This window comes from Chiloscyllium plagiosum, unplaced genomic scaffold, assembly GCF_037043375.1.
Source record: "Chiloscyllium plagiosum isolate Xiang-an unplaced genomic scaffold, Cpla_swu_hap1 HiC_scaffold_2, whole genome shotgun sequence".
Classification (NCBI taxonomy): Eukaryota; Metazoa; Chordata; class Chondrichthyes; order Orectolobiformes; family Hemiscylliidae; genus Chiloscyllium; species Chiloscyllium plagiosum.
In genome coordinates this window covers 156,331,364-156,358,555 of record NW_028270140.1, presented here as the reverse complement: position 1 = coordinate 156,358,555, position 27,192 = coordinate 156,331,364, and the positions used below count along the sequence as shown (strand labels likewise).

The 27,192-nt window shown below is 47.2% G+C and overlaps 1 protein-coding gene across 1 annotated transcript in view; it reads right to left on the bottom strand.

Annotated features, from left to right (window-relative positions):
• LOC148152029 (microtubule-actin cross-linking factor 1, isoforms 6/7-like) overlaps positions 1-27,192 on the bottom strand; it is a 205,826-nt gene that overhangs the window by 134,914 nt on the left and 43,720 nt on the right. Inside the window, exons 5-8 of the mRNA XM_087994130.1 lie at positions 21,817-21,918; positions 17,362-17,532; positions 16,083-16,238; positions 3,876-4,073 (exon numbers count right to left, since the gene is read on the bottom strand). Of these exons, the coding sequence (XP_087850256.1) occupies positions 3,876-4,073; positions 16,083-16,238; positions 17,362-17,532; positions 21,817-21,918 (627 nt within the window). The remainder of the gene's footprint in view (positions 1-3,875; positions 4,074-16,082; positions 16,239-17,361; positions 17,533-21,816; positions 21,919-27,192) is intronic.

Below are 27,192 nucleotides of genomic sequence, written 5' to 3'. Positions count from 1 at the left end.
AATGTCCTTTTAAATTCAGTGTCTCTCAAGTTGTAAAGAGAAAATCAAGAATCTGCATTTAAAAGGTTCCTTCAGTTATTGTTCATTTTTAGGGCCTACACTGTACAGGACATTGCTTAGGCCACTGTTGGAATATTGCGTGCAGTTCTGGTCACCTTCCTATCGGAAAGATGTTGTGAAACCTGAAAGGGTTCAGAAAAGATTAACAAGGATGTTGCCAGGGTTGGAGGGTTTGAGCTACAGGGAGAGGCTGAACAGGCTGGGGCTGTTTTCCCTGGAGCATCAGAGGCTGAGGGGTGACCTTATAGAGGTTTACAAAATTATGAGGGGCATGGATAGGATAAATAGGCAAAGTCTTTTCCCTGGGGTCGGGGAGTCCAGAACTAGAGGGCATGGGTTTAGGGTGAGAGGGGAAAGATATAAAAGAGACCTAAGGGGCAACTTTTTCACACAGAGGGTGCTACGTGCATGGAATGAGCTGCCAGAGGATGTGGTGGAAGCTGGTACAATTGCAACATTTAAGAGGCATTTGGACGGGTATATGAATAGGGAGGGTTTGGAGGGACTTGGGCCGGGTGCTGGCAGGTGGGACTAGATTGGGTTAGGATATCTGGTCGGCATGGACGGGTTGGACCGAAGGGTCTGTTTCCATGCTGTACATCTCTATGACTCTTTGATACAGCTGGGATTATTGAGATGTGGCAGTACAGACACCAGGGATGGGAACGGATTATCCAGAGGTATTCAGAATTTAGGAAGGACAGACGAGAAAGAAAGCAGGTGGAGTTGCATGGCTGCTTCGAGGAAATTAATTCAATAGGGCGGAAGGAGATTAACTCTGACAATGTGGAATTTGTATGAGGAGAGGTGAGAAACACCAAGAGAACAATGTGGGTGGCATTACTTGGAAAAGCATAGTTTAATTAGGTCGCCAAACAGTAGGTGTGATGTCAGGAAAGAGGAAATTTGAGATACATGCAATAAAGGAGCATGAGGAAGTGACAAAGGTGATTGGTGAGAGTAGGCCAGGGATGTTATCCACATGAAAAGTGTTTGACAAGATCCCTCAAGGTAGGCTGATGCAGAAGATTAAGTCACATGGGATACATGGTGAGTTGGATACAAAATTGGCTTGGCCACAGCAGACAGAGTCAAACAGTGTGGTGCTGGAAAAGCACAGCAGGTCAGGCAGCATCCGAGGAGCAGGAGAGTTGACATTTCGAACATAAGCCCTTCATCAGGAATGGCTGAGAGATAAATGGGAGGGGGGTGGGGCTGGGGGGGAAGGTAGATGGGAAAGTGATATGGAGATGGCGGGTGATGATAGGTCAGAGAGGAGAGTGGAGCGGACAGGTCAAAGGGACGGTGCTGGGTTGGAGGGTTGGATCTGGAATAAGGTGGGAGATGGGGAAATGAGGAAACAGGTGAAATTTACATTGATGCCCTGGGGTTGGAGGGTCCCAAGGCAGAAGATGAGGTAGTCTTCCTCTAAGCATTGGGTGACTAGCGTTTGGCAGGGGAGGAGGCCCAGGACTTACATGCCCTTGGCGGAGGATAATACAACATATCATCTGCTGCCATTTCCTCCACCTACAAACAGACCCCACCACCAGAGATATAGTTCCCTCCCCACCCCTATCTGCAACCTGCAGAGATGATTCCCTCCATGACTCCCTTGTTAGATCCACGTCCCCCACCAACCCACCCTCCACCCCTGGCACCTTCCCCTGCCACCGCTGAGGTGTAAAACCTGTGCCCACACCTCTAGCCACCTGGAGGAAGAATGTGTCATCTTCCACCCTCCACCCCCACTTTCATCAGTCTATTGCATTCCCAGATACCTTCCATCCACCTCCCATTTAACTCTCAACCGCCTTGGGTCCCACCCCATATTCCCAATGAAGAGCTTCTCCTGCTCCTTGGATGCTGCCTGACGGCTGCGCTTTTCCAGCATCATACTCTCAACTCTGATCTCCAGCAGCTGCAGTGCTCACTTTCTCCCAGCAGACAGTGGGTGGTTGTGGAGGGGTGTTTCTCTGACTGGAGGACTGTGATCAATGGTGTTCCGCAAGAATCTGGATGTTGGGACTTCTGTTGTTTGTCGTATTGATAAACGATTTAGATGGAAGTCGAGATGGCCTGATTAGTAAGTTTACAGACAACTCAAAAATGGGTAGAGTTGTGGATAAAGAGGAGAGCTGTCAAAGATCCAACAGGATAGAAATCGTTTGGAAAGTTGGATGGAGAAATAGCAGGTGGAGTTTAATGCGGACAAGTGTGAAGTGATGCATTTTGGGAGGTCAAAGGCAAAAGGCAAGCATACAGTAAATGGCAGGACCCTGAGGAGCATTGATATACAGAGGGATCTTGGGGTGCAAGTCCATAGCTCCTTGAAAGTAGCAACACAAGTGGTTAAGGAGGTAAAGAAGGCTTACTGCATGCTCACCTTCATCAGTTACACTGAGTATAGAACTTCAGTGAAGCCACATCTGGAGTACTGTGTGCAGTTCTGCTCCCCACACTATAGGAAGGATGTGGAGGCTTTGGACACGGTGCAGAAGAGGTTTACCAGGATGTTAATTGGATTGGAGTGTATTAGCTAGAAGGAGAGGTTGGATAAACTTTGATTGTTTTCAATAGAGTATCAGATCCTGAGAAGCGACCTGATGGAAGTATTTAATATTATATAGGGTGGATCATCAGAGTCTGCTTCTCAGGTTGGAAAGAGGGACATGAGTTTAAGTTTAAAGGAGAGATGAGAGGCAAGTGTTTTTTTACACAGACAGTGGTCAGTGCCTGGAATGTGCTGCCAGAGCCAGTGGTGGAGGCGGGTACAGTAGCAATGTTTAAGAGGTATCTTGACAGATGCATGGATAGGCAGGGAATAGAGGGATATGGTCTGCATAGAGGCAAGTTTTTTAGGTTGGAAAGGTGTCATGTGTCAGCATAGGCTTGGTGGGTTGAAGGGCCATTCCTGTGCTGTCCTGTTCTTCATTCTCTTTGTTCAGAAGAATGACAGGGGAATTTCATAGAAACCTATAAAATTCTAACAGAATTAGACAAGGTAGATTCGGGAAGAATGTTCCCAATGGCCAGGGAGTCCAGAATGAGGAGTCACTGTCTAAGGATACGGGGTGACCATTCAGATTGAGATGAGGAGACATGTCTTCACTGAGAGAGTGGTAAGCCTGTGGAATTCTCTGTCACAGAAAATAGTTGAGGCCCAAACATTGAAGAAATTAGATTTAGATCTTAGGACCAAAGGGATCCAAGGGTCTGGGGAGAAAGCAGGAAGAGGAGACTGAGTCACGTGATCATATGGAATGGTGGAGCAGGGCTGAGTGGCCTACTCCTGCTCCCCATCCCTCTGTTTCTGTGTGGAGATAAAAATCAAACTGAAACAGTCTTTTTTGATAAGGATGCCCATGTTGCAATATTTTGACAACAAAGACCCTACCTCATGGATTCCATTTATTCATCCATTTTTGTGACTTATCAATTAATATTACCTTAGACTGTGATATTTAAACTAAATCGTTAACTAATTCATTAACTAGCCTATTACGTGCATTCTGTCCCACCCTTACTCTGTCCCCCACTTCACTCTGTCCCTCACTCACTCATTCCATCCCCTCACTCACTGTCTCTCATTCACTCTGTCCCTCACTCAGCCCCTCTCTCCATCACTCACTCTGTCCCTCACTCAGCCCCTCTCTCCATCACTCACTCTGTCCCTCACTCAGCCCCTCTCTCCATCACTCACTCTGTCCCTCACTCAGTCCCTCCATCACTCACTCAGTTCCTTCCAACATTGACTCAGTCCCTCCCAACACTGACTCAGTCCCTCCCTCACTCACTCTGTCTTTACTCCATACCTGACTCACAGTGGTCTCCAGCTCCAGCACTTGCTGTTCAGTCTGATATTTCACACGCTCCCATCGCAGATTCAGTTCTTGAAGATTATGGGAAAGGTTCCTCCCCGTTTTTCTGGAGTTTGGAGTTAGCAGTGCGAGACCAGCTTGGTGAACAGACTGCACTGTGCTCTCATGCGCTCTCACATCATTCCACAGAACCTGTATAACAAGAGGCATGGCAGTCCCGAGGTTCAACAACAACAAACTTCCTCATTGTGCACATTGAAGGCAGAGACACCAGCTCCTGCTCATGATTAACCTGTTCAACATATCTCCATCCGTCACAGAGACACAAACACTTCATGATTCATATTCACAGCAGACAATCCACTGAGGGAGAGAGTGATGGATCTCCAAACCCTTCACTGGATCAGGGGGGTTTCTGATCTGGTCATAGCCCAGGGGGTGATAGAGATTCTTAAAAATTAATTCAGGGATGTGGGTGTTACTGACTGTCGAGAGAGTGGTGCTGAAAAACCACAGAAGGTCAGGCAGCATCCGAGGAGCGGGAGAATCAACGTCATACAGAGAATTCCCCAAACTGCAGTGGTGATGTTGGGAATGGCAGTGAACAGGAAATGAGAGATGCATGTGATAAGGGAATATCACATGATTTTAATCTGCACGTAGATTGGGCAAATCAAATAAGCCACAATGCTGTAGAGGAGGAATTCCAGGAACGTATATGGAATGGCTTTCTTGACCAATATGTGGAGGAACCAACAAGAGGGCAGACCATCTTAGACTGGGTACTGTGCGATGAGAAGGGAATCATTGCCAATCTAGCTGTGTGAGACCCCTTGGGGATGAGCAATAGACAATCGGTGCAGGAGTAGGCCATTCTGCCCTTCGAGCCTGCACCACCATTCATTATGATCATGGCTGATCATCCTCAATCAGTATCCTGTTCCTGCCTTATCTCCATAACCCTTGATTTCACTATCCTTAAGAGCTCTATCCAACTCTTTCTTAAATGAATCCAGAGACTGGGCCTCCACTGCCCTCTGGGGCAGAGCATTCCACACACACACACCACTCTCTGGGTGAAGACGTTTCTCATCATCTCTGTCCTCAATGGTCTACCCTGTATTTTTAAGCTGTGTCCTCTGGTTCGGCACTCACCCATCAGCGGAAACATGTTCCCTGCCTCCAGAGTGTCCAATCCTTTAATAATCTTATATGTCTCAATCAGATCCCCTCTCAGTCTTCTAAACTCAAGGGTATACAAGCCCAGTCGCTCCAATCTATCAGCGTAAGGTAGTCCCGCCATTCCAGGAATTGACCTCGTGAACCTACGCTGCACTCCCTCAATAGCCAGAATGTCTTTCCTCAAATAGCAACTGTAACAAGATAGTCATTTTTAACAAGATGGAGAGTGAGGTAGTTGATTCGGAGACTAGGGTGCTGAATCTTAATAAAGGAAACTATGAAGATAAAAGGCGTGAGTTGGTCTTGATAGATTGGGGAGAGTCACTTAAAGGAATGACAGTGGATAGGCAATGGCATACATTCAAGGAATGCACGGGGGAAACTGCAACAAATGTTTAATCCTGTCTGGCACAAAAGTAAAATGGGTAAGAAAATTAGAGATGGTATCCGATCCATACAGGTGGAAGAAGCATACAGATTGTCCAAGAAAAATAATATGTCTGAGGATTGTGAGCAGTTTAGAATTCAGCAAAGAAGGTCCAAGGGATTGATGAAGAAGGGGAAAACACAGAACAAAAGTAAGCAGGTAGGGAACATGAAGACTGACAGTAAGAGTTTTCATAGGTACGTGAACAGAGAGAGACTGATGAAGACAAATATAGGTCCCCTACAGACAGAAACGGAGGAATGTATAATAGGGGGCAAAGAGATGGCTGAGCAACTGGATACATACTTTGGTTCTGTCTTTACAAAAGAGGGCACAAATCAGATCCCAGAATTCCTGGAGAATGCAAGATTTAGTGAGAGGGAAGAACTGAGGGAGGTCACTATTAGTAGAGAAATGGTGCTGGGAAAATTGAGGGGATTGAAGGTGGATAAATCCCCAGGGCCTGATAACCTACATCCCAGAGTGCTTAAGGAAGTGGCTCTAGAAATAATAGATGCATTGGTGGTTATCTTCCAGTCAATCTGGGAGTTCCCCAACAGGAAACCCTGGATGAATCAGGACATGCGGAACCTGCTAAAAATCAGGTGTAAGGCCTTCAGATCAGGAGAGCCACTCAAATATAAGGAATCCAAGTATGACCTTCGCAGAGCCATTAAGGCAGCCAAGGACCAATACCGATCCAAACTAGAGACCCAGACAGACACCCGGAGACTATGGCAAGGACTGAATGACATCACAGGTTCTAAAAAGAGACAGCATAAGATAGCAGACGATGATGCATCCCTCCGCACCACCTTCTCTACTCACTTTGAGCAGTATTTCAGTGGAGAGGTAACTCCTATTCCAATAAGGCCTGTCGAACCTATGCCAACAGTCACTGCATCAGAGGTCAGATCATTTTTTCTTCCTGTGAATCTAAGGAAAGTGATGGGACCAGACAGAGTACCAGGCCGTGCACTCAGAGCATGTGCAGATCAACTGGCTGGGGTCTTCTGGGACATCTTCAACCTCTCCCTGCAGCAGGCCACTGTCTCTGCCTGTTTCAAGAGGCCAACATCACCCCTGTGCCTAAGGAGGCTCATGCAGCATGTCTCAATGACTACCGCCCAGTGGCCCTAACTTCGGTGGGCATGAAGTGCTTTGAAAGGCTGGTCATGGCATTAATCAACTCCAGCCTCCCCACTACGCTTGACCCACTCCAATTTGCCTAATGGACCAACAGATCCATGTCAGATGCCCTTCACTCCTCCCTAGAATATTTTGACACCAAGAACAGCTATGTAAGAATCCTACTCATTGACTACACTTTAGCCTTCAACATTATTATCCCCTCGAGACTGATTACTAAACTTAGTGACCTCGGACTAAGCCCCACTCTCTGCAACTGGAACCTCAGTGTTTCCTGACCCACAGGCCACATTCAGTGAAGATTGGGGACAATATTTCACTAACACTCAACACTGGAGCCCCCCAGGGGTGCGTACTCAGCCCCCTACTGTACTCACTGTATGCCCATGACTGCGTCGCCAAATACCAGACTAATGCCATTTACAAAAGTTCGCTGATGACACTACCATAGTCGGTCGAATCTCAGATGGCAACGAAACAGACTACAGATGGGAGGTGGAAGACCTGGAAAAATGGTGCACTGAGAACAACCTAACTCTCAATGCTGACAAAACCAAGGAACTCATTATTGACTTTCGGCGGGATGTTACATATGCCCCCCCTGAACATTAACAGCACAGAGATGGAACGAGTGGAGAGTGTCAAGCTCCTGGGAGTGGTCATCCACAACAAGCTTTCTTGGGCTCTTCATGTGGACACACTGGTTACAAAGGCCCAACAACGTCTCTTCTTCCTCAGGCAGCTGAGGTAATTTGGGGCATGACGGTGAATACCCTTGCCAACTTTTATAGGTGCGCCATCGAGAGCATTCTGTCTGGATGTATCACTACCTGGTATGGCAGCTGCACCATTCAAGATCGGAGATGGTTACAGAGAGTGGGGAACTCGGCCCGGACACTCACAAAGGCCAAGCTCCCATCTATGGAATCCAGGCCCACTGTCAGGGAAAGGCCGCCAGCATTCTCAAAGATCCATCCCACCCTGGCAATGTTTTTCTACAACCTCTACCATCGGGGAGAAGGTACAGAAGCCTGAACGCACGCACCAGCCGGTTTTGAAATAGTTTCTATCCTACTATTGTTAGACACTGAATAGACTCACAAACACTTAACATTCGCCTGTACCTGTGTTTTTGTTTTTGCTGCTGTTTCCCTATTATTTACTATCTATGCTATTTAACTCTGCGATCTGCCTGGATTGCTCGCAAGACAAAGCTTTTCACTGCACCTCGGTACACGTGACAATAAATTCAACTCAATTCAATTTCTATTGGATGTAGGAGATTAGGGAGAATTTCATACTCCTGATGACTATGCCGAGAGGAAGTGTGTTTGGTTGCAACCTTTTTAGATTACATGGATCAGCTGCAGCAGTGGGTTTGAGGCAAGAGTTTACAAGAGCTGGGGGTATGATGGAAGATGGAGACACTGCAGATATAGAGAGGTCGATGGTTGACTGCCATGAATGGTAGGAGAGGGAGGCAGGTAGGGCAGGAGTCTCCTGTGGCTATCCCCATCTCAAACAGGTCTGCCGTTTGGATTTTATTTGGCATTTGTTCATGGGATGAGGGTGTCGCTGGCTAGGCTAGCATTTATTACCCATCCCTAATTACCCAGAGGGTAGTTTAAGAGTCAACCGCATTGCTGTGGGTCTGGAGTCACATGTAGGCCAGATCTGGCAAAGAATGGCACTTTCCTTCCCTAATGCATATTAATGAACCAGATGGGTTTTTCCAATGACAATGGATTCACGGTCATCATTAGACTCTTAATTCCAGAGTTTTACTGAATTCAAATTTCACCATCAATGCTGGCCGGATTTGAACCTGGGTCGTTGGAACATTATCTGGATCTCTGGCTTAACAGTCCAACGATAATACCACTAGACCCTTTTGGATACTGTCGGGAGGTGTGACCTCTCAGGGGAGTCTAGCACTGACAACCAGGTTTCTGGTACTGTAACTGGCTGTACAGTAATGAGTAAGTCAGGTTCCAAGTGATTGATTGTAATAGGGGACTCTCTAGTCTGTGGCACAGAAGATGTTTCAGTGGCCAACGAGGAGGCATTAGGATGCGGTGTTGCCTCCCTGGAGCTAGGGTCAAGGATGTCTCAGAGAGGGAGCAGAATATTTTCAAAGAGGAGACTGACCAGTAGAAAGTCATTGTACATACTGATACCAGAGGTATAGCTAAGGAAATGGATGATGTTCTGCAGGGAGAATAAAGGAAATTAGGCAGGATGTTGAAATGTTGGTCCTGGAGGAAGTAATATGGACTAATACTGATGCCATGTGTGAGTGAGAGTAGGAATAGGAGGATAGAGCAGATGAATGTGTTGTTGAGGAGCTGGTACAGTGGGCAAGGATTCACATTTTTGGGATAGAATTGACCTGTATAAGAAGGATGGGTTCCACCTAGATTGGAAGGGGACCATTATCATAGAAATATAGAAAATAGGTGCAGGAGGAGGCCAATCAGCCCTTTGAGCCTGTACCATCATTCAGTATGATCATGGCTGATCATGCAGTCTCAGTAGCCCATTCCCAACCTCTCCCCATACCCCTTGACTCCTTTCTATCTAATGAACAGGCCCCAACAGCTTCCTGTGGAAGAGAATTCCACAGGTTCCCAACTCCGGGTGAAGAAATCCTTCCTCATCTCAGTCCTAAATGACTTACCCCTTACTGTTAGACTGTGACCCCCTAGTTCTGGGCCTCCCCAACATCGGGAACATTCTTCCCACATCTAGCCTGTCCAGTCCCATCAGGATTTTATATGTTTCTGTGAGATTCCCGTGAGTAGGAGCCCAGTCGATCTAGTCTTTCCTCATACATTGATCCTGCCATCCCGGGAATCAGTCTGGTGAACCTTCACTGAACTCCCTCAATAGCAAGAACGTCCTTCCTCAGACTAGGAGACCAAAACTGTACACAATACTCAAGGTGTGGCCTCACCAAGGCCCTGTGTAACTGCAGCAAGACATCCCTACTTCAATCCTCTCGCTATGAAGGCCAGCATGCCATTAGCTTTCCTCCCTGCCTGCAGATTCTGTATGTAGAATACTAGCGGGCAGATTAGCTGGTGCTACTCGGGAGGCTTCAAACTAGTAAGGAGAGGTGGGAACCAAAGAGATAGTGAGAAAGGCTGAGGCTGGGACAGTAGTTACGGGGAGCAAGTCTATTAGTCAAAAGAGACAAGAGCTTGGCAGAGAGTGGAGTAGGACTGGTAAATTAAACTGCATTTATTTCAATGCAAAAGGGAAGGCAGATGAACTCAGGACATGGTTAGGAACATGAGACTAGGATATCATAAATCATAAATATCATAAATATCATAATATACATAAATGATCTGGAAGAGGACACTGTTGGTATGATCAGCAAGTTTGCAGATGACATAAAGATTGGTGGAGTAGGAGAAAGCATAAGGGACTGTCAGAGAATACGGGAGGATATAGATAGACTGGAGCTCAATCCAGACAAATGTGAGGTGATGTATTTAGGAAAGTCTAATTCTCGAGTGAATTATACAATGAATGGAAGAGCCTTGGGAAAAGTTGATGGGCAGAGAGATCTGGGAGTGCAGGTCCATTGTACCCTGAAGGTTGCTGCACAGGTGGATAATGTGGTCAAGAAGGCATATGGTATACTTGCTTTAATTGGACGGGGTATTGAGTATAAGAGCTGGCAGGTCATGTTAAAATTGTACAAGACATTGGTTCGGCCGCATTTAGAATACTGTGTACAGTTCTGGTCGCCACATTACCAAAAGGATGTGGACGCTTTGGAGAGGGTGCAGAGAAGGTTTACGAGGATGTTGCCTGGTATGGAAGGTGTGAGCTATGAAGAGAGGTTGAGTAGGTTAGGTTTGTTTTCATTAGAAAAATAGAGATTGTGGGTGGACCTGATTGAGGTTTACAAAATCATGAAGGGTATAGACAGGGTGGATAGAGACAAGCTTTTTCCCAGGGTAAAGGATTCAATAACGAGAGGTCACACGTTCAAGCTGAGAGGTGGAAAGTTTAAGGGGGATACACGCGGCAAGTACTTCACACAGAGGGTGGTGGGCATCAGGAATGCGTTGCCAGCAGAGGTGGTAGAGGCAGGCACGGTAGATTCATTTAAGATGCATCTGGACAGATGTATGAGTAGGTGGGGAGCAGAGGGATACAGATGCTTAGGAATTGGGCGACAGGTTTAGACGGTGGATTTGGATCGGCTCAGGCTTGGAGGGCCGAAGGGCCTGTTCCTGGGCTGTAAATTTTCTTTGCTCTTAGGTTGTGTAGTGGACAGTGAAGAAGGTTATCTCAGATTACAACCTGACCTTGATCAAATGGGCCAATGGACTGAAAAGTGGCAGATGAAGTTTAATTTAGATAAATGTGAGGTGCTGCTTTTTTGGTAAGACAAATCAGGGCAGGACTTATACACTTAATGTCGAGAGTGTGTTGCTGGAAAAGCACAGCAGGTCAGGCAGCATCCGAGGAGCAGGAGAATCGACGTTTCGGGCAGGAGCCCTTCATCAGGAATAGTTTGTCTTCATCCCTCATTCCTGATGAAGGGCTTTTGCCCGAAATGTCGATTCTCCTGCTCCTTGGATGCTGCCTGACCTGCTGTGCTTTTCCAGCACCGCGCTCTCGACTCTGATCTCCAGCGTCTGCAGGCCTCACTTTCTCCTTATACACTTAATGGTGGGGTCCTGGGGAGTGTTGCTGCACAAACAGCTCATAAGTTAAAGGTGCAGAATTAGGCCATTTGACCCATTGAGTCTGCTGTGCCATTCGATCATGGCTGATATACCCCTCACCCCCATTCTCCTGTCTTCTGCCCATAACCCTTCAACTCATTACCAATTAAAGTTGTTAAACTTGAGAGAGTGCAAAAAAGATTTAAGGACATTGCCAGGATTGGAGGATTTGAGCTATAGGGAGAGGCTGAACAGGCTGGGGCTGTTTTCCCTGGAGCGTTGGAGGCTGAGGGGTGACATTATAGAGGTTTATAAAATCATGAGGGGCATGGATAGGATAAATAGACAAAGTCTTCTCCCTGGGATAGGGGGGAATCCAGAACTAGGGTGAGAGGGGCGGGATTTAAAAGGGACATGAGGGGTAACCTTTTTAAACACAGAGGGTGGTGTGTGTATGGAACGAGCTGCCAGAGGAAATGGTCAAGGTGTGTACAGTTACAACATTTAAAAAGCATCTGGATGTGTACATTAATAGGAAAGATTTAGAGGGATATTGGCTAAATGCTGGCAAATGATTAGAAGAGATTAGGATGTCTGGTGAGAATGGATGAGTCAGACAAAAGGTTTCTGTGCTGTATGACTCTCTGATTCTGGATCAGTGGTTCTGGAAGAGCACAGCAGTTCAGGCAGCATCCAATGAGAGGATACTGCCTGAACTGCTGTGCTCTTCCAGCACCACTGATCCAGAATCTGGTTTCCAGCATTTGCAGTCATTGTTTTTACCTGTATGACTCTCTGACTCTATAAAGTGGGCGTGAGTTGCCGCCTTGAGCTGCTGCAGTTCATGTGCTGTAAATAGACTCGGAATGCCATTAGGGGACAAATTCCAGATTTTGACCCAGTGAATGAACGGTGATATATTTCCAAGTCAGAATGGTGAGGGGCTTGGAAGGGAACTTGCTGATGGTGGTGTTCCCATAGATCTGCTGCCCTTGTCCTTCTAAATGGAAGTGGCTGTGGGTTTAGAAGGTGCTGTGTGAGGATCTTTGGTGGGTTTCTTCAGTGCATCTTGTAGACAGTACACACTGCTGCTACTGAGCGTCGGTGGGGGAGGGAGTGGGTGTTTGTGAATGTGGTGCCAATCAAGTGGGGGCTGCTTTGTCCTGGATGGTGTCAAGCTCCTTGAGTGTTGTTGGAGCTGCCCCCATCCAGGCAAGTGGGGAGTATTCCATCACCCTACTGCCTTGTGCCTTGTAGATGGTGGGCAGGCTCTGGGGAGTCAAGAGGTGAGTTACTCGCTGCAGTATTCCCAGCCTCTGACCTGCTGTTGTAGCCACTGTGTTTATATGGTGAGTCTAGTTGAATTTCTGGTCAATAGTAACCCTCAGGATGTTAATCGTGGGGGATTCAGTGATGGTAACACCATTGATTGTCAAGGGGTGGTGGTTAGATTGCCCCTTATTGGAGATGACGATTTCTGTGGCATGAATGTTACTTGTCACTTGTCAGCCCAAGCCTGGAGATTGTCTAGATCTTGTTGCATTTGAACACGGACTGTTTCAGTATCTGAGGAGTTGCGAATGGTGCTGAACACTGTACAATCATCAGCGAACATCCCCACCTCTGACCTTATGCTGGAGGGAAGGTCATTGATGAAGCAACTGAAGATGGTTGGGCCTAGGACACTACCCTGAGAAACCCCTGCAGAGGTGTCCTGGAGCTGAGATGACTGACCTACAACAATTATGACCATCTTGCTATGTGTCAGGTATGATTCCAGTCAGACAGTTTGACCCTGATTTCCATTGAGTCCAGTTTTGCCAGGGCTCCTTGATGACACACTCGGTCAAATGCAGCCTTGATGTCAAGAGCTGTCACTCTCACCTCACTTCTGAACTTTTACTGTTTCGTCCATATTGACAGCTCATCACCACCTTCTCAAGGGCAACTTGTGATGGGCAATAAATGCTGACCAGCCACCCCAACAGCACATCTCACCGATGAATAAGTTAAAACGCTTTGAACCAAAGTTGCAATAAGGTCAGGAGCTGAGTGGAACCCAAACTGGGCCTCAATGAGCAGGTGCTGCTTGATAGCACTGTTAATGACACTGTTCATCACGTTACTGAGGATCAAGAGGAGACTGATGGCTGGGTTGGATTTGCCCTGCCTTTTACGTACAGGATAAACCTGGGCAATTTTCAACAATGTTGGGGTGATATCAGTGTTGTAGCTGTACTGGAACAACTTGGCGAGGGAAGCGGCAAGTTCTGGAGCATAGATCCTCAGTAAAGACCAAGGGGGTGTCGGACTCTAAAAGCTGATGCAGGTTAACAATGGCAGGAGCTTCTGGGAGTAATTCAGGAGACACAGCAGGGATTCATCCTGAGGAAAAGGAAGCAAGGTACTGGGAGGATGAGGCAACCCTGGCTGACCAGGGAAGTCAGGGTCAGCATAAAAACAAAAGGGAAAGCATATAATGTGGTGAAGGGCAGTGGGAAACCAGAGGATTTGGAAGCTTACAAAGACCAAGAAGATTCAATATGAGGGTAAGGTAGCCAGTAATATAAAGGAAGACTGTAAGAGTTTCTTTAGATATATAGAGAGAGGCAAAAGTGGACATTGGGTTGTTGGAAGTGCCACTGGAGAGATAGTAGTGGGGGAACAAGGAAATGGCTGAGGGACTGAATAATTATTTTGGGTCAGTCTTCATGGTGGAAGACAGGAGTAATATCCCAAAAATTCAAGAGAGTGAGGGGGTAGAGCTGAGTATGGTGGCCATCACCAAGGAGAAGGTGCTAGAAAAACTGAATGGCCTGAAGGTGGATAAATCAACTGGAGCAGATGGGCTACAGCCCAGAGTTCTCAGGGACATAGCTGAAGAGATAGCGGAGGAGTTAGTGGTGATCTTTCAGGAATCGCTAGAATCAGGGAGGGTCCCAGATAACTGGAAAATCGCTAACATGACACCCCTGTTTAAAAAGGGAGTAAGACAAAAGATAGAAAATTACAGACCGATTAGCCTAACCTTGATCATGGGTAAGATCCTGGAATTCATTGTGAGGAAGAGGATTTCTGAATACTTGGAAATGTACGGTAAAATACGGCAAAGTCCACATTGTTTCATCAAGGGGAGGTCACACCTGACAGATCTGCTAGAATTCTTTGAGGAAGTAATGAGCAGGTTAGACCAAGGAGAGCTAATGGATGTTATCTACCTGGACTTCAGGAAACCTTCGACAAGGTGCCGTACAGGACGCTACTGAGTAAGCTAAGTGCCCATGGTGTTAGGGGCAAGGTGCTAGCACAGGTAGAAGCTGGGCTGTCAGGCAGAAAACAGAGACTGGGATAAAAGGGTCCTTCTCAGGATGGCAGCCGGTGACAAGTGGTGTTCCACAAGGCTCAGTGTTGGGACCACAACCTTTCACTTTATACAATAACGATCAAGATGAAGGAGCTGAGGGCATTCTGGCCACGTTTGCAGACAATACAAAGGTGGGTAGAGGGACAGGTAGCATTGAGGAGGTGGGGAGGCTGCAGAAGGATTTGGACAGGATAGGAGAGTGGGCAAAGAAGTGGCAGATGGAGTACAACGTGGGGAAGTGTGAGGTGATGCACTTTGGTCGGAAGAATGGAGGCGTGGACTATTTTCTAAATGGGGGAGAAAATTCAGAAATCTGAAGTGCAAAGAGACTTGGGAGTTCTAGTCCAGGATTCTCTCAAGGTAAACTTGCGGGTTGAGTCAGTAGATAGGAAGGCAAATGCAATTATGGCATTTATTTTGAAAGGATTTAAATATAAAAGCAGGGATGTACTTCTGAGGCTCTATAAAGCTCTGGCCAGACCCCATTTGGAATATTATGTGCAGTTTTGGGGCCCATATCTCAGGAAGGACGTACTGGCCCTGGAGCATGTTCAGAGGTGGTTCATGAGAACGGTCCCAGGAATGAAAAGGTTCACAAATGAGGAACGTTTGAGGACTCTGGGTTTACACTCAATGGACATTAGAAGGATGAGGTCAGATCTCATTGAAACATACAGAATACTGAATGATGTTGACAAAACAGATGATTTTGGCAAGATGTTTCCATTGGTAGGAGAGACTCGGACCCAAGGGCATAGCCTTAGAGTAAAGGGAAGACCCTTTTAGAATAGAGATCAGGAGAAACGTCTTCAGCCAGAGAGTGGGGAGTCTATGGAATTCACTCCACAGAATGCTGTGATGGCCAGGTCAGGGAGTATATTTAAGACTGAGATAGAAAGGTTCCTGAGTATCAAGGGGATCAAAGGTTACAGAGAGAAAGAGGGAGAATGGAGTCAAGAAACATATCTACCATGATTGAATGGCAGAGCAGATTTGATGGGCTGAATGGCCTACTTTCTGGTCCTGTGTCTTATGTCTATGATCTTATTAGATTACTTACAGTGTGAAAACAGGCCCTTCGGCCCAACAAGTCCACACTGACCCTCTGAAGAGCAACCCTCCCAGACCCATTCCCCTACATTTATCCCTTCACCTAACACAATGGGCAATTTAGCATGGCCAATTCACCTAACTTGCACATTTTTGGACTGTGGGAGGAAACCAGAGCACCCAGAGAAAACCCACACAGACACAGGGAGAATGTGCAAACTCCACACAGTCAGTTGCCTGAGGCGGGAATTGAACCTGGGTCTCTGGCGCTGTGAGGCAGCAGTGCTAACCACTGTGCCACCTGTAAAGATTATATTGATCTATTATAGATCTATCGAACTGACCCGAAGTTTTGCTAGCTGTATCTCACAGGTGTGGAGATCAATGCTGGGGCATCGTTGTTGATCCAGTAACTCCTGGGTAGTTATCAGCCATGTCAGAGTCTGCTGGAGAGCTGGTTGGAAATGTCCAAGACTCAGCAACGTCTTTTCTAACTCATGCTGCAATCAAAGGACAAAAGTCTGAGTTGGATTCCTCATTCCATTTCAGTCACCGCTACCCGCCCCCCCCGCCCACCCTCTCACCAATCGCTCTGGATTCTCCTCTATCTCCTCTCGAATATCATAGTGTTCTGGTCAGGGATGTCTCAGAGTGGCTGCAAGACATTCTGGAGCAGGAGGTTGAACAGTCTGGTGGTGGTACACACAGAGGTATCAACCACCAAACACAGGGATGAGGACTCGACAGCTGAATCGAGGAAGTTAGGAGACAAATTAAAATACAGGACCTCAAACCTCAGGATTACTCCCAGTGCCACATGCCAACACGAGCGTGGAGTCATACAGCACGGAAACAGACCCTTCGGTCCAACGCATCCATGCTGACCAGGTGGGGGGAGGGGAGATGAAGAAATCCACATTGTTCCCGTATGGTTGGAGGGTCCCAAGGCGGAAGATGAGACATTCTTCCTCCAGGCGTCGGATGGTTAGGGTTTGGTGGCAGAGGAGGCCCAGGACCTGCATGTCCTTGGGGGAGTTGGTTGGGGGTGGAGGGGGGAGTTGACGTGTTCGGCCATGGGGAGGTGAGGTTGTTTGGTCAATATGTCCACAGGACAGTGGGGCAATTTAACATGGCTAATCCACATAACCTGTCCAGCTCTGGATTGTGGGAAGAAACCCACGCAGACACAGGCAGAGTGTGCAAACTCCACAGACAGTTACCCAAAGCTGGAATCAAATTCAGGTTCCTGGTGCTGTGAGGCAACAGTGCTAACCACTGAGCCACCCGTGCCATGTAGAGAACATGGTAGGTGCCTGGAATTGGCTGCCTGTGTTGAGGCACTAAACTTTTTGAAAACGTTCCTGGTTCTGAACTTTAAAATGTTGTAAGTTGCCATGTGCAGCAAGATGAAATTAGAAAGGACATCTCGGGGTCTTTGGGTTGGCTTGGACAAGTTGGGCCGAATGGATCCCTTCCGTGCTATACCATTCTGTGGTTCTAATATCTTCCATTCTCTAATGGACCATCCCCCATTCCTTCTGAAACATCTTCCATTTCTCCAGGAACACCCCCTATTCCACCAGGAACATCCACTGTTCCCTCTCTAATGTGAATCCCCCTTACCTGTTTACTGACTAATTCTCTCTCCAGCTTCTCCCAGCGTTCTCGATAGTCCTGCAAGAGCCCCTCAATCAGCTCTCGCTCAGGAACTGGCAATCGGCGAGTGAAAGACTGAGAGTGATGAGTAAGGGTCTCCACCTCTAACTTCTGCAGATAGAGATCACTCATCAACTCCTGCAGAGAAGTAGTCCAAGAGAGGATAGGGGGAGTAGGGAGGGAGAAGGGAAGGGAGAAAAAAGGAGATGGGGGGATGGCAGAGGTGCAGCTGGGAGAAGGGAGAGAGAGGGAGGGGAAAGTGGGGAAGGAGAGAGGGAGAAATGGAGGGAGAGAAAATGAGATAATGGAAGGGGAGACAGACAGAGATAGTGACAGGGGGAGATGAAGGAGGAGAGAAAGAAAGGGAGATATTGGGAGGTTAAGAGAGAGGAGTAGATAGTGTGAGGAGTTAATGGAAGGGGGAGAGAGTGGAGACATTAAGGAGAGAGAAAGGAGGGAGAGAGAGGATTGGGAGAGATGGGGAGAGACAAGTGTGGGAGAGATTGGAAGGGGGGTGAGGGGTAGAGAGTGGGGGTGGCATAGAGGAGAGAGAGTGGGGAAAGAGGAGGTGGGGAGTAAAGAGGGGGAGAGAGTGGGAGGAAGGCAGGAGTGGAGAAAGTGTGGGGGAGGGGGAGAGAGAGGAGAGCAACAAATTAGTGACTTAGGTTCAGAGGTAGGGTGTAAATATCAACATTTGTTAATGTTACAAACCTGGGTGGATCAGGAAGCTGTGTGGAAGGACACATGCGGCTGTAAGATACAAACAGCTTCAGTGAGTTAGCCACAGGCTGGCAGACCCAGGATAATGTGCAGAAGACTGAGGCTGTTGTACAAGTGGAAATGATTAAAAAAAAAACATGAATCTTGCAAATGTGGGTGTCCAGAGAGAAATGAGAAAATGGGAGGTCAACATGGCATAACAATAATGTCACTGGGCTAGAAACCCAGGCTAATGTCTGAAATCTGGGGCTTGAATTGAAACATGGGGGCTGGTGGAATTGAAAAGCACTTAATAAATCTGGAATCTACAACTGATCTCAGTGATTGTGACCATGAAACTGTCATCAAATGTTGGGAAAATACCATCTGGTCCATGAAAGACCTTCAGGGAAAGAAATCTGCCATCCTCACCTGGTCTGGCCTACATGTGACTCTAGACCTATAGCAATGTGGTTGGCTCTCAGTTGCCCCTCTGAAATGGCCAGGAAAGGCATTCAGTTGTATCAATCGTGACATGGACGGTTTGGACCGAAGGGTCTGTTTCCATGCTGCACATCTCTATGACTCTATAACTCTATGACATGAAACCAGACGGATCACCTGGCATCGACCTTGGCACCGGAAGACAATGGCAAAACCAGCCATAACAAGTAGATGTGATCTATATGGACTTCAGTAAGGCGTTCGACAAGGTTCCCCATGGGAGACTGATTAGCAACGCCAGATCTCATGGAATACAGGGAGAACTAGCCATTTGGATACAGAACTGGCTCAAAGGTAGAAGACAGAGAGTGATGGTGGAGGGTTGTTTTTCAGACTGGAGGCCTGTGACCAGTAGAGTGCCACAAGGATCGGTGCTGGGCCCTCTACTTTTTGTCATTTACAATAATGATTTGGATGTGAGCGTAAGAGGTACAGTTAGTAAGTTTACAAATGACTCCAAAATTGGAGGTGTAGTGGACAGCGAAGAGGGTTACCTCAGATTACAACAAGATCTGGACCAGATGGGCCAATGGGCTGAGAAGTGGCAGATGGAGTTTAATTTAGATAAATGCAATGTGCTGCATTTTGGGAAAGTAAGCTTGAGCAGGATTTATACACTTAATGGTAAGGTCCTAGGGAGTGTTGCTCAACAAAGAGACCTTGGAGTGCAGGTTCATATCTCCTTGAAAGTGGAGTCGCAGGTAGATAGGATAGTGAAGGCGATGTTTGGGTATGCTTTCCTTTATTGGTCAGAGTATTGAGTACAGGAGTTGGGAGGTCATATTGCAGCTGTACCGGACAGTGGTTAGGCCACTGTTGGAATATTGCGTGCAATTCTGGTCTCCTTCCTATCGGAAAGATGTTGTGAAACTTGAAAGGATTCAGAAAAGATTTACAAGGATGTTGCCAGGGTTGGGGGTTTGAGCTATAGGGAGAGGCTGAACAGGCTGGGGCTGTTTTCCCTGGAGTGTCAGAGGCTGAGGGGTGACCTTATCGAAGTTTACAAAATCATGAGGGGCATGGATAGGGTAAATAGGCAAAGTCTTTTCCCTGGGGTCGGGGAGTCCAGAACTAGAGGGCATGGGTTTAGGGTGAGAGGGGAAAGATATAAAAGAGATCTAAGGGGCACCTTTTTCACGCAGAGGGTGGTACGTGTATGGAATGAGCTGCCAGAGGAAGTGGTGGAGGCTGGTACAATTGCAACATTTAAGAGGCATTTGGATGGGTATATGAATAGGAAGGGTTTGGAGGGATATGGGCCGGGTGCTGGCAGGTAGGACTAGATTGGGTTGGGATATCTGGTCGGCATGGACGGGTTGGACCGAAGGGTCTGTTTCCATGCTGTCCATCTCTATGACTCTATAATCCTGCAAAGGTCCCCTCATTAACATCCGGGGGCTGGTGCCAACACTGGGAGAGCTGTCTCACAGCCTAGCCAAGCAACAGCCTGACACAGTCATACTCACGGCATCATAACCTCACAGCAATGTCCCAGGCCCCACCATCCCCATCCCTGGATATGTCCTGTCCCACCGGCAGGACAGACCCAGTAGACAGGGCTCCACAGTGGGATACAGTCGGGAGGGAATTACCCTGGGAGTCCTCAACATTGACTCCGGACCCCAGGAAGTCTCACTGTTTCAGGTTAAACAAGGGCAAGGAAACCTCCTGCTGATCACCACATACCGCCCTCCCTCGGCTGATGAATCGGTATCCTCCATGTTGAACAACACTTTGAGGGAGGATGGCAAGATCACAGAATATACTCCGGGTGGGGGATTTCATTGTCCAAAACCAAGAGTGTCTCGGCAGCAGTATTCCTGATTGAATTGGTCAGGTCCTAAAGGACAGAGCTGCTGCACTGGGTCTGCAGCAGGTGGGGAGGGAACCAACAAGAGGGAAAAACATACTTGACCTCATCCTTACCAATCTGCCGGCTGCAGATGTATCTGTCCATGACAGTATCGGTAAGAATGACCACCACACAGTCCGTGTGGAGACAAAGTCCCACCTTCACATTGAGAATCCCCTCCAGTGTGTTGTGTGGCACCATCACTGTGCTAAATGGGTCAGACTTCAAACTGATCGAGGAGCTCAAGGGTGGGCATCCATGAGGCACTGTGGGCCATCAACTGCAGAACTGAACTCCAGCACAATCTGTAACCTCATGGCCCGGCATATCCCCCACTCACCCATTATCATCAAGCCAGGGGATCAACCCTGGTTCAATGGGGAGTGCAGGGGACATGCCAGGGGTAGCACTATAACATTCCAGCAATAGTATTGAAAGCTTATACTCCAGAACTTGCCTCACCCCCAGCCAACATGTTCCATGTAGAGTTACAACACTGGCATCTACCTGACAATGCGGAAAATTAACCAGGAATGTCCTGTACATGAAAAGCAAGACAAATCCAACCTGACCAATTCCTGCCCCATCAGTCTCCCCTCGATCCTCAGTAGCGTGATGGACGGTGTCAGTAACAGAGCTACCAAGCAGCACCTGCTCAGCAATAACCTGCTCAGTGGGTAACCCCAGGGTCACTCAGCTCCTGACCTCATTCCAGCCTTGGGTCAAACATGGACAAAAGAGCTGAATTCCAGAGGGGAGGGGAGAGGGACAGCCTTTGATATCAAGGCTGCATTTGACTGAGTGTGGCACAAGTACAGTCACTCACATCCTGTAAGCGTGGGTCTCATTGATGAGCAGCAAGTACAATGGACACAGAGCTGGACTTGTTGAGAATTGTCTACATTTGATTCTGATTGGTCAAGGCCATAAAAAGGTCTTTTTCAACAATACTTACGTTCTATGTGACCGAGCAGCGATTAGCATGTGTGCTTTACCAGACACCATTGAAGTGGCAATGTCCCTCACACAGCTGCTGCTATGAAAGAGATAGTTTACATTTAGTTGTCACTCTCGGTGCTGGGTGATTCATTAAACTTTCAGAAAGCAGCCTGAAGCTGGGGATGACTTGAAATCCCTCACTTCCACAAGGACACAGCAGTAAAGGTTTTTGGGTTCTTCATCCAGACCTTTGTCCTGCACCAGTGGCAACCCAGTTGGCACCCAGACTAGTTCAGGAAAACCAATTTCACTAAAGCCAATCTGACACATTTCAATGTCAGACCAAGATGGGAAAAGCTGCCTCAGTGCCCCTGGGTCATTATTCCCTTCCTCTGAGTAACACAGGCACTTTCCCAATTTTGCCTCACCTTCACTTGGCTCAGCCTCTCATTCACCTCTTCCAGTTCCATCCCATTCATGTCACAGTCACAAATTACTGCCTGTGCTGAAATCAGCCAATCCCACAGCCTCTGCAGGAAAAGAACAAAACTGGGTCAAACTAACAAACCATGAAAAACAATCTGGGACCAATCAGGGCAGCACGACGACTCAGTGGTTAACACTGCTGCCTCAGAGAGCCAGGGACCCGGGTTCAATTCCAGCTTCGGGCGATTGTCTGTTTGGAGTTTGCACATTCTCCCCGTGTCTGTGTGGGTTTCCTCCGGGTGCTCCGGTTTCCTCCCACATTCCAAAGATGTGCAGGTCAGGTGAATTGGCCGTGGGAAATTGCCCGTAGTGTTCAGGGATGTGTCGGTTAGGTGCATTAGTCAGGGGTAAGTGTAGAGTAATGGGGCTTGGGTTTGGGTGGGATACTTTTCAGAGTGTCAATGGGGCGAAGGGCCAGTTTTCACACTGTAGGGATTCTATGATTCTATTCTGTGAGGGCACACATATATACAGGCATCTGAAATCCAGCAGGAGGCCGCTCAGCCCCTCAAGGCTGCTCCACCATTCAATAAGATCATGCCTGACCTGACAGTCACCTCAAATCCATGTGATCCTCAGGTGGATCAGGTATTAAATTGGGAAAAGACTAACGGCCACAATTAGGCAGAAACTGGGGAATGTCGACTGAAGACAAATTCACCTCTGACATGTCGGAATCTTAGATGACAAGAGAAACTGGGAACTTAGTCAAAAAGAGAAAGGAGGGACATGTAAGGTGTTAGAGTCGGGAGACAGACAGAGCCCTCAAAGTGTACAAAGAGAACAGGAAAGAACTCAAACAAGGAATTGGGAGGGCGAAAAGGGGCCAGGAAATGTATTTGGCAAATAGGATTAAGGGAAATTCCAAGAGGTTTTATACATACATAAGGAGCAAAAGGTAAATAGGGAAAAGATCAGTCCAGTCAAGAACCGAGGAGGAATTTACGCATGGAGTCAGATGGTGAGGTTCTTAATGAATACTTTGCACCTTGGTATTCACCATTGAGGACCTGGTGGATGGTGAGTCTCAGGAGGGGTATGTTGTTACTCTGGGGCATGTCAGTATAGAGAAGGAGGAGGTGGTGTGTGTTTTGAAAAGCATTAAAGTGGACAAATCCTCAGGACCTGATGGCAGCTATCCCTGAATGCTGAGGTAGGCAGGTGAGGAAATTGCTGGGGCCTTGTGTGAAATCTTTGTAACCTCTTTAGTTACAGGAGAGATCCTTAACAAAAGCTTTACTGAAGTCCATATAGAAGCATAGAGTCATAGAGATATACAGCACGGAAACAGACCCTTCAGTCCAATCCGCCCATGCCGACCAGATATCCCAACCCAATCTAGACGCACCTACTAGCACTCACCCCATATCCCTCAAAACTCTTCCTATTCATATACCCATCCAGATGCCTTTTAAATGTTGTATTTGTACCAGCCTCCACCAGTTCCTCTGGCAGCTCATTCCATACACATACCAGCCTCTATATGAAAAAGTTGCCCCATAGGTTTCTTTTATATCTTGCCCCTGTCACCCTAAACCTATGCCCTCTAGTTCTGGACTCCCCCACCCCAGGGAAAAGACTGTGTCTATTTATCCTGTCCATGCCCCTCATGATTTTATAAACCTCTATAAGGTCACCCCTCAGCCTCTGACGCTCCAGGGAAAACAGCCCCAGCCTGTTCAGCTTCTCCTTATAGCTCAAATCCTCTAACCCTGGCAGCATCCTTGAAAATCTTTTCTGAACCCTTCCAAGTTTCACAAAATCTTTCCGATAGGAAGGAGACCAGAATTGCATGCAATATACACCACATCAACTGCTTTACCCTCATCCACCTGTTTTGTCACCTTCTCAGAGAGCTCAATAAGGTTTGTGAGACACGACCTACCCTTCACGAAATCATGTTGACTATCCCTAATGAACTTATTCCTTTCTAGATGATTATAAATCCTATCTCTTATAACTCTTTCCAACACTTTACCCACAACCGAAGTAAGGCTCACTGGTCTATAATTCCCAGGGTTGTTTCTACTCCCCTTCTTGAACAGGGGAACCACATTTGCTATCCTCCAGTCTTCTGGCACTATTCCTGTAGACAACGACCACATAAGGATCAAAGCCAAAGGCTCTGCAATCTCCTCCCTGGCTTCCCAGAGAATCCGAGGATAAATCCCATCTGGCCCAGGGGACTTACCTGTTTTTTACACTTTCCAGAATTGCTAACACCTCCTCCTTGTGAACCTCAATCCCATCTGGTCTAGTAGGCTGTTTCTCAGTATTCTCTTCAACAACATTGTCATTTTCTAGTGTCTATACTGACAAAAAGTATTCATTTAGCACCTCTCCTATCTCTTCGGAGTCCACAACAACTTTCCACTATTGTCCTTAACTAGCCCTAATCGTATCCGGGTCAATCTTTTATTCTTAACATACCTGTAGAACAGGTGTCATGTGTTGAGGGTTTACCTTGATCCTATCTGCCAACAACTTCTCATGTCTCCTTCTGGCTCTTCTAAGCTCTCTCTTTAGGTCTTTCCTGGCTACCTTGTAACTCTCAAGCGCTCTAACCGAGCCTTCACATCTCATCCTAACATAAGCCACCTTCTTCCACTTGACAACAGATTTAACTTCTTTAGTAAAGCACGGCTCCCGCGCTCAACCACTTCCTCACTACCTGACTGGTACATACTTATCAAGGACCCACAGTAGCTGGTCCTTGAATAAGCTCCACATTTCAGTTGTGCCCATCCCCTGCAGTTTCCTTCCCCATCCTTTGCATCCTAAATCTTGCCTAATCACATTGTAATTGCCTTTCGCCCAGCTACAACTCTTGCCCTGTGATATATACCTATCACTTTCCATCACTAAAGTAAACATAACTGAATTGTGGTTACTATCACCAAAGTGCTCACCTACCTACAAACCTAACACCTGGCTGGGTTCATTACCCAGTACCAAATCCAAAGTGGCCTCGCCCCTTGTTGGCCTGTCTACATACTGTGTCAGGAAACCCTCCTGCTCACGTTGGACAAAACCTGACCCATCTAAAGTACTTGAACTATAATATTTCCAGTCAATATTTGGAAAGTTAAAAGCCCCCATAACAACTCCCCTGTCACTCTCACTCCTTTCTGGAATCATCTTTGCAATCCTTTCCTCTACGTCTCTGGAACTTTTCAGACTTTTTCGTGATAGGCAGCATTGCTATGTACAGGGAAGGTCGTGTCTCACAAACATGATTTGAGTTTTTTGAGGGTGTGAGATAAATGATTGATGAGGGAAGGGCAGTGGATGTTGTCCTCATGGAAGGCTCATACAAAAGGTGAAGTCACATGGGATCCATGATGAACTGGTAAGATGGATACAGCACTGGCTTAGTCATAGACAACAGAGAGTAGTGGTGGAAGGGTGTGTTTCTGACTGGAGATCTCTGACCAGTGGTTTCACAGGGATTAATATATAAATGATTTGGAAGAGAAGGTTTTATGTTGAGAGTGGTAGGACTCTGGAAAGTGCTGCCAGAGATGGTGGTGGAGGCAGGTATGATCAAGGCATTTTGGAGGCATCTTGACAGATACATGAATAGGCAGGAACGAGAGGGATACGGACCGTGTGGAGGCAAAAGGTTTTGAGTTTGGGAAGGTGTCATGTGTTGGTGCAGTCTTGGTAGGCCGAAGGGCCTGTCCTTGTGCTGTATTGTTCTTTTTTTCCCTTTATTCTTCTTTATATAAAACACTGGTTAGGCTACAGCTGGAGTACTGTGTATAATTCTGGTCCCCACACTACCAGAAGGATGTGAGAGCACACAAGGGGATACATAGGAGATTCACCAGGATGTTCCCTGGGCCGGAGGCTCTGAGCCATAAAGGAATGATTGGAGAGGCCGAGGATGTTTCATTGGAACAGTGAAGGTTGAGAGAGGATCTGATGGAGATGTACAAGATTGTGAGGGGTATTAATACCATGGATATGATATCACTTCTCTCATCGGTAGAGAAGGCAATAATCAGGGGGCAAAGGTTCCAGGTAAGAGGTATAAGGTTAAGGAGAGAGTTCAAGAGGGATTTTTCACTCTAAGGATGGACTGAGTCTAGAAATCACCCTGAAAGGGTGGTGAAGTCAGAAATCGGGGATGTAATTTTAAGGTGATTAGAGGAAGGTTTAGGAGAGATGTCAGAGGTAGGTTCTTTACACAGAGAGTGGTGGGTGTGTGGAATGTACTGCCAGCAGTGGGAGTACAGTCAGAGACATGAGGGACATTTAAGCGACTCTTGGATAGGTAGACGGATGACAGTAAAATTAAGAGAATGTCGGCTAGTCTGATCTGAGAATAGGATAAAATGTCAGCACCACATTGAGGGCCGAAAGGCCTGTACTGCACTGTACTGTTTTATGTATGTTCTAAGTGTTCCCTTAGGTAAAAACAATGACTGCAGATGCTGGAAACCAGATTCTGGATCAGTGGTGCTGGAAGAGCACAGCAGTTTAGGCAGCATCTGAGGAGCAGTAAAATCGACGTTTCGGGCAAAAGCCCTTCATCAGGAATAAAGGCAGTGAGCCTGAAGCGTGGAGAGATAAGCTAGAGGAGGGTGGGGGTGGGGAGAGAGTAGCATAGAGTACAATGGGTGAGTGGGGGAGGAGATGAAGGTGATAGGTCAGGGAGGAGAGGGTGGAGTGGATAGGTGGAAAAGGAGATAGGCAGGTAGGACAAGTCCGGACAAGTCATGGGGACAGTACTGAGCTGGAAGTTTGGAACCAGGGTGAGGTGGGGGAAGGGGAAATGAGGAAACTGTTGAAGTCCACATTGATGCCCTGGGGTTGAAGTGTTCTGAGGTGGAAGATGAGGCATTCTTCCTCCAGGGGTCTGGTGGTGAGGGAGCGGCGGTGAAGGAGTCCCAGGACCTCCATGTCCTCGGCAGAGTGGGAGGGGGAGTTGAAATGTTGGGCCACGGGGCGGTGTGGTTGATTGGTGTGGGTGTCTCGGAGATGTTCCCTAAAGCGCTCTGCTAGGAGGCGTCCGGTCTCCCCAATGAAGAGGAGACTACTGGTCTCCTTAAATAAGGAAGGATGTAAATGTGTGTGGGGCAGTTCAGAGAAGGTTTATCAGATTAATCCCTGGAATCAGGCTGGTCTTGTATCTGTTGAAGGTTAGGAAATTAAGAGGCAACTTAATTAGGAAACTCTGAGGAGTCTTGACCAGGTGGATGAGGATGGGATGCTTCCTCCTGTGGGAGAATCTAAAACTAAGCGTCACTGTTTAAATCTCAGAGTTCACCTGGTTAAAACAGATGAGGTAAAAACATTTTTTTCAGAAGGTCATG